General features: G+C 53.2%; 4 protein-coding genes across 4 annotated transcripts; 3 read left to right on the forward strand and 1 right to left on the reverse strand.

Moving 5' to 3' along the window:
• Positions 1–3,107: 3,107 nt before the first annotated feature.
• Positions 3,108–4,070, forward strand: J4E93_005545 (uncharacterized protein; the record flags this gene model as incomplete). Its single annotated transcript, XM_049343465.1, has 1 exon — positions 3,108–4,070. The coding sequence occupies one exon, from the start codon at positions 3,108–3,110 to the stop codon at positions 4,068–4,070; it is 963 nt and encodes a 320-aa protein (XP_049199558.1).
• Positions 4,071–4,482: 412 nt separating this feature from the next.
• Positions 4,483–5,941, reverse strand: J4E93_005546 (uncharacterized protein; the record flags this gene model as incomplete). The annotated part of the gene is made up of 5 exons (XM_049343466.1): positions 4,483–5,157; positions 5,213–5,397; positions 5,447–5,669; positions 5,720–5,749; positions 5,804–5,941. The coding sequence occupies 5 exons, from the start codon at positions 5,939–5,941 to the stop codon at positions 4,483–4,485; spliced, it is 1,251 nt and encodes a 416-aa protein (XP_049199559.1).
• A 2,431-nt stretch (positions 5,942–8,372) lies between these two features.
• On the forward strand, positions 8,373–9,669 carry J4E93_005547 (uncharacterized protein; the record flags this gene model as incomplete). Its single annotated transcript, XM_049343467.1, has 2 exons — positions 8,373–9,075; positions 9,131–9,669. 2 exons carry the CDS (start codon positions 8,373–8,375, stop codon positions 9,667–9,669), a joined length of 1,242 nt encoding a protein of 413 aa, XP_049199560.1.
• Positions 9,670–11,349: 1,680 nt separating this feature from the next.
• J4E93_005548 (uncharacterized protein) lies at positions 11,350–12,131 on the forward strand (the record flags this gene model as incomplete). The annotated part of the gene is made up of 2 exons (XM_049343468.1): positions 11,350–11,406; positions 11,460–12,131. 2 exons carry the CDS (start codon positions 11,350–11,352, stop codon positions 12,129–12,131), a joined length of 729 nt encoding a protein of 242 aa, XP_049199561.1.
• Positions 12,132–12,823: the final 692 nt, after the last annotated feature.

Here is a 12,823-nt window from a genome sequence, read left to right on the forward strand (position 1 = left end):
AGTGTTTTCTCGATGCCTATCGTGGACCTCCCATCTATATACCCAAACTCTACTTTGCCCGTACGATTCGTTGGGCGCTAATCACCTACATATATACATATATATCCACCTTGCCAAATACCCCGCACTCCAAACTTGTTGAAGGTCCTCAGACGTAGAACCTTCCGATATGTGTGGTCCGGCAACCTACAGCAATAACATCTACTCAGGGTTGCCTGCTGGCTTCTGGGGTTGGATCCAGGTTGAGGACGACTGCGTCGCATAAAGGGAAAGCATGCAAGAGTGCATCCCCTGATCCATATATACATTAGATGGCTATACAACAGGGAAATTTGTACATGTCGATCGAGTACCGGCTTTTGTACAGTATGATGTGCACGAACCTTCGTAAGTCCTATCTGCTCTATTTCTATAGATTCTGCTAATAATAGGAGTGTCCCTCCGCGTATAGCGCAGAGCTGCAGTACTCGGTCACTTCTTGTACGAGATAGTCAAACGGCTGACGATGACGTACCTCGCGGATATATACTCGAATCGCATGCTACTCTGCGCATTCTCCCTATATATACATCGACTCTGATTCCAGTGCATTCGCCTATTGGCTCATGTTGCGGAACGCTGCGCGCGTCACACTCATGATCAGCGCATGCACCGTCTTGTGGTATACACACGTATATCCGGTCGGACATCGAGCTCGGTGTCGTTGCGATATATACGAAAGCTGGTATGTAACCAGACTATTTCCCGTTGTTGTATTGTGGATTTAATGCTGAGCTTGTACGTCAGACTGCGAACACAACTGACATCTCCTCAGGTTGTACGAGTGGTAACTGCTTTGACTGTGGAAAGCGCCGATGGCTACTACAACGATGCATGTATGATGTCTGTCCGTCGGCAACTCGCAGTATATATAGCTGGCAACAGTCTTCCGGCTTTACAACCCACCGCCATTCGCCAAGGCAATATGCATGATTGACTCTGGACTTGCTTCAAAACTACATCCACTGGTACTGCGATGGCGCAGAGCGACGAGGCGCACACAAATGCATCCCATGCACAATTTTACTCTCGACTGGGGATATCGCAATCGCGAAAGACTTGCTTCAAAAACTAGATATTCGTCGCGTGCTATCCTCACCATTCAATTACGAGAGCAGTATGCAAGTCCAACGCGCAAACTCTGCTCGTAAGAAAAATTGTCCTGCAAGGAGAAAGTTTCTGATACACAACCCTGCTGCGATCACAAAGTCCAGAACCGCACATCGTCATTTTCTCCTCTCCGCACACCCGTCATTTACTATTTTTGCGCCGTGCGCACCGGAAGACGTGGGCTTCCCCGCTCGCCACGACCACGGCCCTCCTCTCATCCGCATTGCGTGTCTGTGTTGCGTGCTCGGATCTCACGAATCTTATCGGACAGACGCTCGGAGAGGAGGGGTTGATGCGCATATGAAGTTTTGCTAGATAGGAAAGAAATCCAACAGTTTAAAGTGTACGGGATTCCGCAGACGCGCGCGAATGAAGGTCGCTCCCACTGCCGCACATGCTGACGTGAAGTACCGAGCCAATTGCCTCGGTTTCCACGGATTCTTAGTCGTTTAGCGCTGATTGCCGGTGCCGCGCTCGCTAGTTAGGGCCTGGGAACTGCAGCAACCAGCACAACGGTTTTGCGCCAAGGACCGGGTACCAATTTTGGGCTGTCACTGGGCAATGCGTGGTCTTCACCCCTTCTTTTGATCGCAAGGCTGATAGTCGATCTGCGTGGCCCTGTCTGGGAAACCAAATGCACAGACTCGGGTTGCGATGGCATCGTATAGATTTGAGGCGGTGGTCAGAGAGCGTTGTGTTCGCCCCGTAACGCGTCCAAACTCCTTGGGCACGAACGTCGCCAGGAGGAGCCTAACTGCTTTGGGACATCGCGTTTGGGCACCGGCCGGCTAGTGCTACTGACATGCACCGAACCACGGTCGAAAATTTCGAGTCTGTCATCAAAGTTCATCAACTTGCTGTGCGCATATTCAACAAGCAGGTTGATGCTGGATTTCGATGATGACCTTGCTTCACAGACCAAACCTTGGGCTGCTGGGTGAGCTCCCTGAGATGCGTTGCGAAGTACCTCCTATCTGGCAATAAAGACGACTTTCACATGACGTCTGGTCCACGTCCGCGACCCGCATCGTTCATGCAAGGAAAAGACTCCGTGGGGTCCTCGGAAGCTGCGTAATGCAGACGAAACGTGGGAGCACAGACGAAAAGTAATGGGAAACCTCGAGAATACAGTGCGAAAACCGACTGTCGAAAAGCTGTTGCTGGATTTTAGAGTTTCGGACCGGTTTACGTCGCCTTGTTTGGCAAGCCTCAACAGCCCAAGGCGCCTCATTACCAACGGCTTTAACGCGAGCGCTCTGGGAAATTGAGCACATGTCATCGGATCGTAGTGGGCGTGTGTTCTGGACCAGCTCGCTAATGACTTACTCCACATTATTCTCCGACACATCCCAGCGATCATGTTTCGCATCACATGGGATGCCTTGGGTACTGATGGGTTCTGTCGTGGAGGTGACGAGTATCGCAGCTGTCTCTATGGAAACGTTCGTGCATGGACGGAGCTCACTGACATCTGTAATATGCACTTCAACGGCTTTCTGAATGGTGAACCAGACTTTTGTTGTTTGGTGTGCATGTAGCTAAGGCATAGGCGAAAAACACACCCCGGTCCTCGTCTTTCTGAGGTCATCGGATGAGAGTCCGAACCACAACATCGCCCCGCCTCAGCAGCATTGAGCCAATGAGGCGCTTTGCCGGACAGTCGCTGGACTATTGACCGAACGGCTCTGCATGGATCAACCGTTTTTCTGGCGTATTACGAAGATCGCCCCGCCTTGCTTTGCGACTGTTAGCGGGGCCGGTGGACGCGCAGCTGTGTTTCCCAGTTTCAGCTGTATTTGTACCCGTGGCGCCCGTGGTCAACACAACAACAACAATCACAAAAAAGCAACTAGCATGCCCCTATCAACATAAACACCCCGCGCGAACCACTCCTGAAACATTGAACTCTCTTCGGACCCAGAATCGAACTCAATCGAAATCAATCGCTCTCTGCCAGGATGTCGACTACCATTGGCGTGCCGTACGACGACCTTCGTCCCCATGTGCTGCGACAGAAGAAGTCGTTCTTCCAACGGCTGAACGAAACACACGACCAGCTCCTTTCACACATGCGGTCGTTGAAAGAGGATCCGGTGCTTTCGGTCAAGCAATCAGCGGAACGCACGCGGGCGTCATCGACAACATCGCTCACATCCGTACCGGAGTCGGATCGGGAAAGCTCCCAGGACACGACACGATGCACCGAATTCGACCTCGAAACCCCGATCTCCAGCGGATTCCTGTCCCCGCCTATCTCACCCGTCGAAGGCAGCTTCTTCCCCATCCAGCAGTTCCTGATGCCCATGGACCGCAAGCCCAGCAAAGAATTCATCCAAGGCATGCAAGGCTACGTCCACTGGAAGCAAGCAACCTACGAGTCCACCCTCAGCCCTCCCATCTCCCCTCCCCAAACGCCGCAAAGCAGCTACTCCTGGAGCTCTTCAAGGAGCACCCGCAGCGAGATGTCCGACGAGGAGATGGACGACTGGCTCGACCGGCCCATGGACGCAGACGTGCATCGCTTCCGCAAGATCTCCGCGTCCTCACTGGAAGAGTCTTCTGACTCCGACGAAGACGAGAAGAAGATCCACGTCATCCAAGAGCAACCAGAGGACGAAGACAGCGCGTCGCGCGAAGAACGCCAGCACATCTCCGCTATGTGGCGCGAGACGTGGTGCATGCGCGACTCGCAGGCAGACATCTCGTTTGAATACGAGAACGGCGAGATCGCGCCCGAAGCAACGCTGAAGGCTTCACCGAAATCAAACAAATCCAAGAACCGCGAGTCCAGGTTACTGTCGCTACCGGATGAACTCCTCCGCAACATTGCGCTTCACGTGCCGCAGGAGCACACGCAGCCTTTCCGGTTGAGCTGCGCGAAGTTCGATACCCTTGTTCAAACACCACTGTGCTCTACTTGAGCGAACTCAGTAATTTTCCTTTGTCATTTTTGTCATCGCGTCCGACGTTTGTCGAGATTGCAGTTATATACACCGCCCCGGAAAGGGAGCTAGAGAGAAGCCGCAAGGCACCATTGCATTACCCCATTTCATTACCTTGAGCAGTTCAAATTTTTGGCGGAAGAGTATCGCGTTACTTTGAGAGGGTGGGCCTGCCGATTCACATACTGCGTCGAAGGAAGACAGCATCAAGACATGTTGTCATCGACGCGAGGGATTGTGTAGGCGGGTGAGATGGATATCATTGGATACATAATATTTATTAGTATGAACCATTAGATGGACGAGAGTTAGGGTATACATTAGACGAGACAGAGACAGAGAGAGAAACATAAGAAAGACATTACCATCACCATCAAACTTCGTTCCTGCCTCACACCATCTCCTTCGCTTGTGGTCTCTGTTGATATGTCCGCCCGCTCTCGTAGATGTCATGTGAATGCATCGACTCAGTCACATCTACCTTTGTCGTCACTGTGATGTTGCCCATGCCGCCACTTCCATGTGCTTTGCTGTGTAGCCTCGTGTCGCTCTCCGTGCTCCCCCGTTCCCCGCTCCTTGAGCTTCCCTCGGATGGACTCCTGCTTAGATCTCCACCTTGCTTGGTCGCCGCATCGATTGTCGTGAGCATGTAGGACTTGCCAGCAGCGCCATGACCTGCATAATCGCCCTCCGACGTTTTGTTCGATGAGAGAGGACCGTAGCTTTTGACCGCAGAGCGCTGCTTTGTGCCTTTTCCGTATGCATCTGAAAAGTATCGCGGTTGCGAGTTCTTGCGGGAGCCGCTGCCGTATGTGGACACGAGGATGGATCGAAAGAGCGGTTTGAGGCAGGGCAGGTTACCGGCGACGATACCGACGTTGCATTCGACAACGGTCCAGATGGTCATGTCGCGCGAGTCCCAGAGGAGGTCGCCTTCCCGCCCGTAGTGAGGGAGGTAGGATAGCTTGACCAAAGCGGCGACTGTAGCGAATGTACCAAGGCCGAGGATACAGATGAGGGACGCTTTGTGACGGCGGTTCATTTGCACGCCCCACAGCATGGGAATCTGCATGGGTGTGTTAGCATAGTTAATGCAGTAGTCAGTATCCGGAAACACTTACTGGTATCCCCACTGAGAATGCAATGTCGGTGATGATGTTCAGTACGATGTTCAGGAAGCCGAGGGCTTGTCTTGTCTGGATGGTCCAGCATGTGCCTTTGACGCTTTGATCCCACATGAGACTTAGGGGTTGGCATTGTGTGACGACTGTAAGGGCGCAGCCGATGGTGTAAACTATCATAAATACTAGGACTGATTAGCTTCTCATATTGCTATCAGAGAGTTATGCACTCACCCATGATGCCGATAATCAAGCGCCTGTATAACCGTCCGACCGCAATCCGAAGGAGAAAGAACCCCACAGAGACCTTGACAAAACATATGGCGAACAGGAAGATCGGCTGCGAAATGAGGTTCAACCTCAAAGCGGCTACGGAGTCTTCCTTCTTGATGTAATCGATGTGTTTTCCCGCCCCCATATGAACTTGCGGTATAACAAGGCATTGGCCAGCAATGCACTGCAGAATGTTAGCAGTGTGTGACGATTTTAAGAACAGTTCTTTCATACCAATGTCATAGCCAACAGCATCACATAGTCCTGATCGCACAAAGTCAGCGTTGGTCACCCGTGCCTTGCCAGCGGAGTACTCACGTCCCAACCAACATTCCTGATCATCTTAACTCGGACATAGAACCTCGCAATCGTCGTGAGCACGGCCACGACGGTGACGGTTAGCGTGCTCGCGAGGATAGTAGGACCCTGATCTTCGTAGGGTCGCATCGATGGCATGGCTGCGCCGCTTTGTTGCATTGTGGAAAACACGTCAATTGAAGGTGAAGGATTCCGTGTCACGCAAGTTTTTCGAAGTTCCAGCAAGATGCTTGCACTATATGCAATATAGTACCAGCCAGCGGGAGTTCGCGACGACGTCAGGGGTTTCACATGGCGTACGTCTTGAGACCAGCAGCTCCTGTCTGCAAGACCTTAAACCGCCACACGGAAGGACGGAGAGAATACAGTTAACGCAAACCTTGTTTTCTGGCATCTGCGATCCATCACGCGGCGCAAGAGGTCGGGCTCATCGAATTTGGTACCGAGCCATAACGACATGTGCTGGCGAGAAACCGTCTGGACTAGCCTCGCTACACCTTGAAGGAATGGTGGCTGTGGACGGCTGATTCGAGACGAAAGTATGGGTCTTTGCGTGGCAGACTGACGGGGCAGGAAATAGTGTCCCTTGCATCAAGAGTACCCCTGCAGACGTAGAGTCTCAAGTGCAGGGTCTCGGGGCACGGCGCTGGTAGGGTAATCTAAGTGCGGTCCTAAAGAACCTCGGGAGTTGCGACGGCACTGAGCTGTGGCTGAACGCCCAGTATAGCGGCACGTTCTGACAGCAGTGTATGATTTGAATGGTCATTGAAGATGTTCTTCGTGATACCAATTGGTGAAGATGATTGACTCTACCCGCAAAAAGCAGACAAAGATGTGCAACTGAGCTACCGGCCACGTGGGTATGAAGCTGCCAAGGTAAGGCAGCGAGGTACTATCCAAAGTACCGCATGAACCGCACTCTAGAAATCGTTAAAGCGAGTGATGAAGAGCTAGAAGCTGCATGTCATACCGTTTACTGCACATCTTCAAAACTAGAACACTCCACTGTGCTAGTCTGGAGCACGGGCCTGTGGAGAATGATTTCGTCAATACGACCGAGCATTGATAGGAGAAGAGAGGAGTCCGCGGATCAACCATCAGATTGAGGACATAGATGGTATCAGGCCATGAAGAGAAGGGCCGTTGCGGGAAAGTAGACGTGAGCAGATCCCCCGGGCCGCTTAGGCTGTGCTTGAGCGCGTCGTCTGCAGGCAATCTCGAGAACTCGCCGAAACCATACTGCAATCCATCTACTGCAAACCGAGGTAGGACTGAGAGAACTGAGAGATCGGTTAATGTCTACTGCGCTTGTCGCTTCCAGGCGCCTTGTAAGGAAGGTCGTAACAGACGGCACGCTTCCAGAGACTCGAGAGGTTGTGCGTAAGCCAATGACTGCGCCAGAATGGGGCCTCCCGTGCGGCTGCACGTTAGATTCGCAATCGAGATTAACCGGTAGCTTGGAAGTACTGGAGGCCTCACTGGCCTTGCGCCCGGTGTGAATATGGAGCGGAGGAAGCGGGACGGGGAGTCGGCAAGACGGATCTCATCCCTTAGCGTGGCCTAGCGCCATGGCACGATTGCGCCACCAATGTGCAGCGGCATAGAATGCTTAGCAGTCTTCACCTAACACGCACGATATCCGAGCGACCAGACCCAATGCAGGCTCCTGAATCATGGAAGGATCAGTACACTTTTCAGGGAATCTTCGCAAACCACATGGCTCTGCCGCCAGGAAGAATATTTCCTCTCCTGCACGTGGGCGGGTCGCGGCTCATTATGCAGGTCTCGGACGTGATGGCCTGCAGACGTGGAACAGACTGGTATCAGGGCATCCTCGGCATGAAAAGATAGATTTGCGGACATGACCGAGGTAGAGTTGTCGAACTATCTGTTGTATGGGTAACTAACGATTGCGGAGCTCATACATTACTCGCAGCCGGCACGATTCAGAATGCTGCGCGCCCATCATGTTCCCGCGCATCAACTCTGGGTCTTTATCCAAACGACGCTAGGCCCGTGGGCATCCGAAGACCGGGCAGCCTTGACATGACACTATGGGTACACCGGCGCCATATGAGTTGTCCGGCAAGCTACTTCCGATCTTGCCATGCACATGTCGCCGAGCGATGGCTCTTCGATGGCTCTTCGTATGGACTCGCTTGCGTACACGACCCGGTTCACAGGTAGCTTGCCAATCTAGCCTCAGGGTCCTTGCGCTCAGGGCATAACTATAGTCGGAGATGGAAGTAGCACTGGCTCCAGGCACCAGAAAATTATTGGCCCCACACGTGGCATCGCCTTGCCATGCTCCAATGCTCCGCCATCAGACGGAGATAGCAAGACTAGATGCGGTGTACAGCACTGTTCCAGCAAGGTCGTGGTGGCTTCGGCATGTGCTCGCCACCGACCCCGGCAGTGAGCATGGCAGGCTCAATCGGTAGCGGTGTCTGATCATACCTTCGAAGTATATGTATGGGAGCGGCACGTATTTCTTTTGTTCATCAGCACTCAGTTCTTCTGCTAAACAAGCCGCTTCCTGATCCATCAGTTCCATTGGTCAACAGACAACATGCGTTTCAACTCTCCCATCGCACTGGCCCTGCTCGCTGGAACTCTATCACACGCGCTACCAGCTCCACAAGATGCGCCGATAGACCCCTCCTCGCTACCGACTGCTCCCTCGAGCGATCCTTCAGTCGCCAGCGAACAACTTGAGCAATTGGCTCAGTTCGCTCAACAACAAGTCGAGGAAGCACTTGCAGCAACTTCGTCAAAGCGAGCCGCTTGCACCTGGAACAATGTGTCGGTACGCAAAGAATGGGGCGCCCTGACGAAGCCGGAACGCAAAGCCTACACCGATGCGGTACTCTGCCTCCAGAAGAAGAAGGCCAACACGCCTGCTTCACTCATCCCAGGAGCAAAGTCTCGCTTCGATGACTTTGTCGGCAACCACATCTTGAAGACTATGGAGATTCACTACACTGGTACCTTCTTGGCATGGCACAGGTACTTCACCTGGCAGTATGAGCAAGCTCTCAAGAATGAGTGCGGCTACAAGGGGACTCAGCCCTACTGGGACTGGGCAAAGACTGCTGCTAGCGGTCTCGAGAAGTCGCCAATGCTCGACGGATCTGCCTCCTCCATGTCCGGCAATGGAAAGTTCATTCCCGGCCAGGGACAAGTTGTCATCGCAGGCAGGGGCGAACCATACATCTACATCCCCGCCGGTACTGGTGGTGGCTGTGTAACGAGCGGTCCTTTCAAGGACATGAGTAAGTCATCGATGCATACACTACATTTTCAGTCAGGTACTAATAATCATCCCAGAGGTCAATCTTGGCCCAGTCGCTCTGAGCACAACCAACGGAACCGAGATCGCAAACGGCGACGGCCTCTCCTACAACCCCAGATGTCTGACACGCGACTTGACCGACTACAGCAACAAGAAGTGGGCCAACGCGACCGCCATCGCCGACCTCATCATCAACAAGAAGGATATCTGGCAATTCGAGATGGTCATGCAGGGTGTACCAGGAACAGACAGTCTGGGTGTCCACGGCGGTGGTCACTACTCCATGGGCGGTGACCCCGGCCGCGACTTCTTCGTCTCGCCTGGTGACCCGCTCTTCTACCTCCACCACGCTCAGATTGACAGGACTTGGTGGATCTGGCAGCAGCTTGACCGCAAGACCCGCACAAGCGAGGCTGGCGGTATCTCGGGTACTGGCACCTTCTTGAACATGCCTCCCTCGGCCAACACGACTTTCGATACAACCATCAACCTTGGATATGCTGCAGATGGCACAGAGAGGATGGAGGATCTGATGAGCACGACTGAGGGGCCTTTCTGCTACATCTATGTATAAGCTTGAATGACCGTTATGACACACATCTGATTCGACTGTATATACAAAATATTTAGTAATTAGACCTGAAATCAGCAAGTTTTGAAGAATCAACCCAACATCCACTGTGTGTCGTCTTTCGCATGTTGTACAGAGGAGGCCATGGCCTGCTCAGGTACATCCGTCGCAACTGCCGAGCCCCGATCCAGATCCACATCTTCACAATGACGTATACGTTCTAGAATCTTGCGCACCAGCACTACACAGCAGCATCTATCATGTTTAAACTCCGATACCACCGAGACCTTGCTGTGATGGGGTTAACAGTAGTTATCGAGCCAGGGTAGAGCTTGGCTGGTGGCGGCGTTGATGATGTTTCCATGATCGCTACAGCTTTGCTATAAAGACGCGCATTCCCAGCCAAGCTTTGCATAGCTACCTATCAACGAAGCATTCGAATCAAAACCACATCATGTCTCTCAAGTACAATAAAGTCCTCGTGCTAGGTGCGACATCCGGCATCGGCTGGGCGCTCGCCGAGAAGATCGTTGAAGACGGCAAACACGCCATCATCGTCGGCCGCCGACAAGAGAAGCTCGACGAATTCCAAAAGAAGCACGGCAGCGACAAAGTCTCGACCTACGCCTTCGACATCACCAAGCTAGACGAAATCCCCAAGTTCGTCAAAGATGTAACAACTGCGCATCCGGATCTAGACTCCATCTTCCTCAACTCGGGCATCCAGCGCGGTTTCGACTTCTCCAAGCCCGAGACCGTGGATTTGGATTTGCTGGAAATGGAGTTTAGGACGAATTACCTGAGCTACATGCATTTGACGACGGCATTCACCCCCTTCCTTCAGAAACAAGAAAAAGAAACCAGCCTCATCTACACAACCTCCGGCCTCGCCCTCATGCCCCTCCCCCGCTGTCCAAACTACTGCGCTTCCAAAGCCGCACTACACCACATGATCCTCGTCCTGCGACACCAGCTAGGCAACGGACCGGGCAACATCAAAGTCATTGAGATCTTCCCGCCGGCGGTGCAGACAGAGTTGCATGATGAGAAGCATCAGCCTGATATCAAGGATGGAGGCAATATTGGTATGCCGCTAGCGGAGTTTACGGAAGAGGCGTGGAAGGGGCTGGTGGAGGGGAAGGAACAGATTCCTGTGGGGTTTGTGGGCAAGGCTTTTGATGCGTTTGAGAATAAGAGACAGGAGATGTATAGGCAGATTTTCTTGTCGGAGAAGTAGATATCTCGGATTCAAGGGCTAGTATGTGTATGGAAGGATGAATGGCAGAGTGGGGCCTGTTGGTACCCAGAAATTCAAGCCACATTTGGACCCTGATGTATGGGCGCAAGGAGCTGTGTCGTTGAGAAACCCATCGTTTGCTATGAGCAAATGATCGCAAAAGAAACAATGCCATCAGACGCGTTCCTAATAAGATCAATGGCTGTTTCAGTCAATAAATAAAGTCGGGGCAGTTGCGCAGCCAACACGCGCACAGCCCCAGTGCGGCGCAGACGTTCCGAGTGGTGTGGTGCTAGGCATGCTGCCGCCCGTATCAACTCCACCCCGTCTCACCAGCTCCCGTCGCGCATTCTCTGACCGACTTCTCCTTACAATCTGCCTGACCGTCTTCATATCACGGATACTTGCGCATTACACGCGACAGCAATCCTCAAATCACACTCAACATGGCGGACAGCTTCAGAAACGCGATGATCAACCGATCTCTCCGCGACATCAAGAACGTAAGGCACCTCCAGCTCCTGAACATCACATGATTCTGACGATACTCGCGCAGAACCTCGAATTCCTCGTCGAGTCCAACGTCCTCACCCCGGCGCAACACGACACCATCGCGGCCCAACTCCCCGTCTCAGCCGAAAACAGCGCGCGCGCCCTCCCCGCCGTGCCTTCCGCCCAACTCTCGCAGATGAACATCCAGAGCGAGCCCACGCCTCCCCCAGAGAAGAAGAACCCAGCAAACATCGGCTACTACGCCGACAACACCGCCAACGCACCACCCCCAGCCTACCCCTCCGTCCCCGCCACACCCGCCGGTCCCCCAGTCCTCGCCCACGCCTCAGCAATGTACCAGTACAACGCGCAAGACGCCGGCGACCTCGCCCTCATGCCCAACGACAAGGTCGTGGTGACGGAGTACATGAACAACGAGTGGTGGAAGGGACGGAACGAGCGCACGGGTATGGAAGGTATCTTCCCTGCGAGCTACGTCCGCAAAGAGGAGAAGAGCGTTGTTCCTGCATACAATGGTGCGCCCGCGCCGAGCAACTACGGTAACATGCCGTTGGATGTTGCGAGTGGAGCACAGCAGGGAGGTCAGGTGCAGCCGGCGGGTGAGCCGAGTAAGATGGAACAGAATGGCAAGAAGTTTGGTAAGAAGTTGGGGAATGCGGCGATTTTTGGTGCCGGTGCTACGATTGGTGGAAATATCGTCAACTCCATCTTTTAGATGGAGACGGAAGGATGTGGGATTGGAAAAGGGACATCGTTTTGGCGTTTGGGGGCTTGTTATCACGACGTGTTCGTTGCGGTCTTGTATGGAATGAATGAGGTTTCTATCGGAACTAATGTGGTATAGGAAGATTGAATATGAAATTTCTTCGCTTGTCAACATATATACTAGCATTCTTGCGACAGCGTGATTGTTTGCACTGCATCATCGCCATCGGGTCCTACTTCAAGGACATATTCGGCCAGCATTGACATACCACCAAAGCGTTTGACAGGCCTACCAACAGAGCCAACCACATACCAGTCAATTGCACTCCGCTCCCTCGTTTGCAGGTCAAGCAGATCCGTTGATGTCTCCACACTTCACTACCAGACACCACTGAAGTCGCTACAACTTCGCACATCACTCACCGTACCACGTCTTGAACACGCAGCTCGAATTGGCACCGCAATGTCTCGTCGCCAACCCCAACCCCTCGAACCCCCCAGCTTCTCCGCCGTCCAACAAGGCAACTTCGGTATCCCGGCTGCAGTTTCGAAATGGAATCCATCGAACAGACCAGCGGCCCCTACACGTCATCCTTCCTCCTCACCCCCGTCGCGCGAGCCAGCGCCTAGACAGCGAAACCGATCGTACGCCCCTCCCACCCTGCCCCCTTCTCCACATATTGAAAAGACTTCGAACTGCGC

Source organism: Alternaria ventricosa, assembly GCF_023758065.1.
Source record: "Alternaria ventricosa strain BMP 2768 chromosome Unknown scaffold_8, whole genome shotgun sequence".
Classification (NCBI taxonomy): domain Eukaryota; kingdom Fungi; phylum Ascomycota; class Dothideomycetes; order Pleosporales; family Pleosporaceae; genus Alternaria; species Alternaria ventricosa.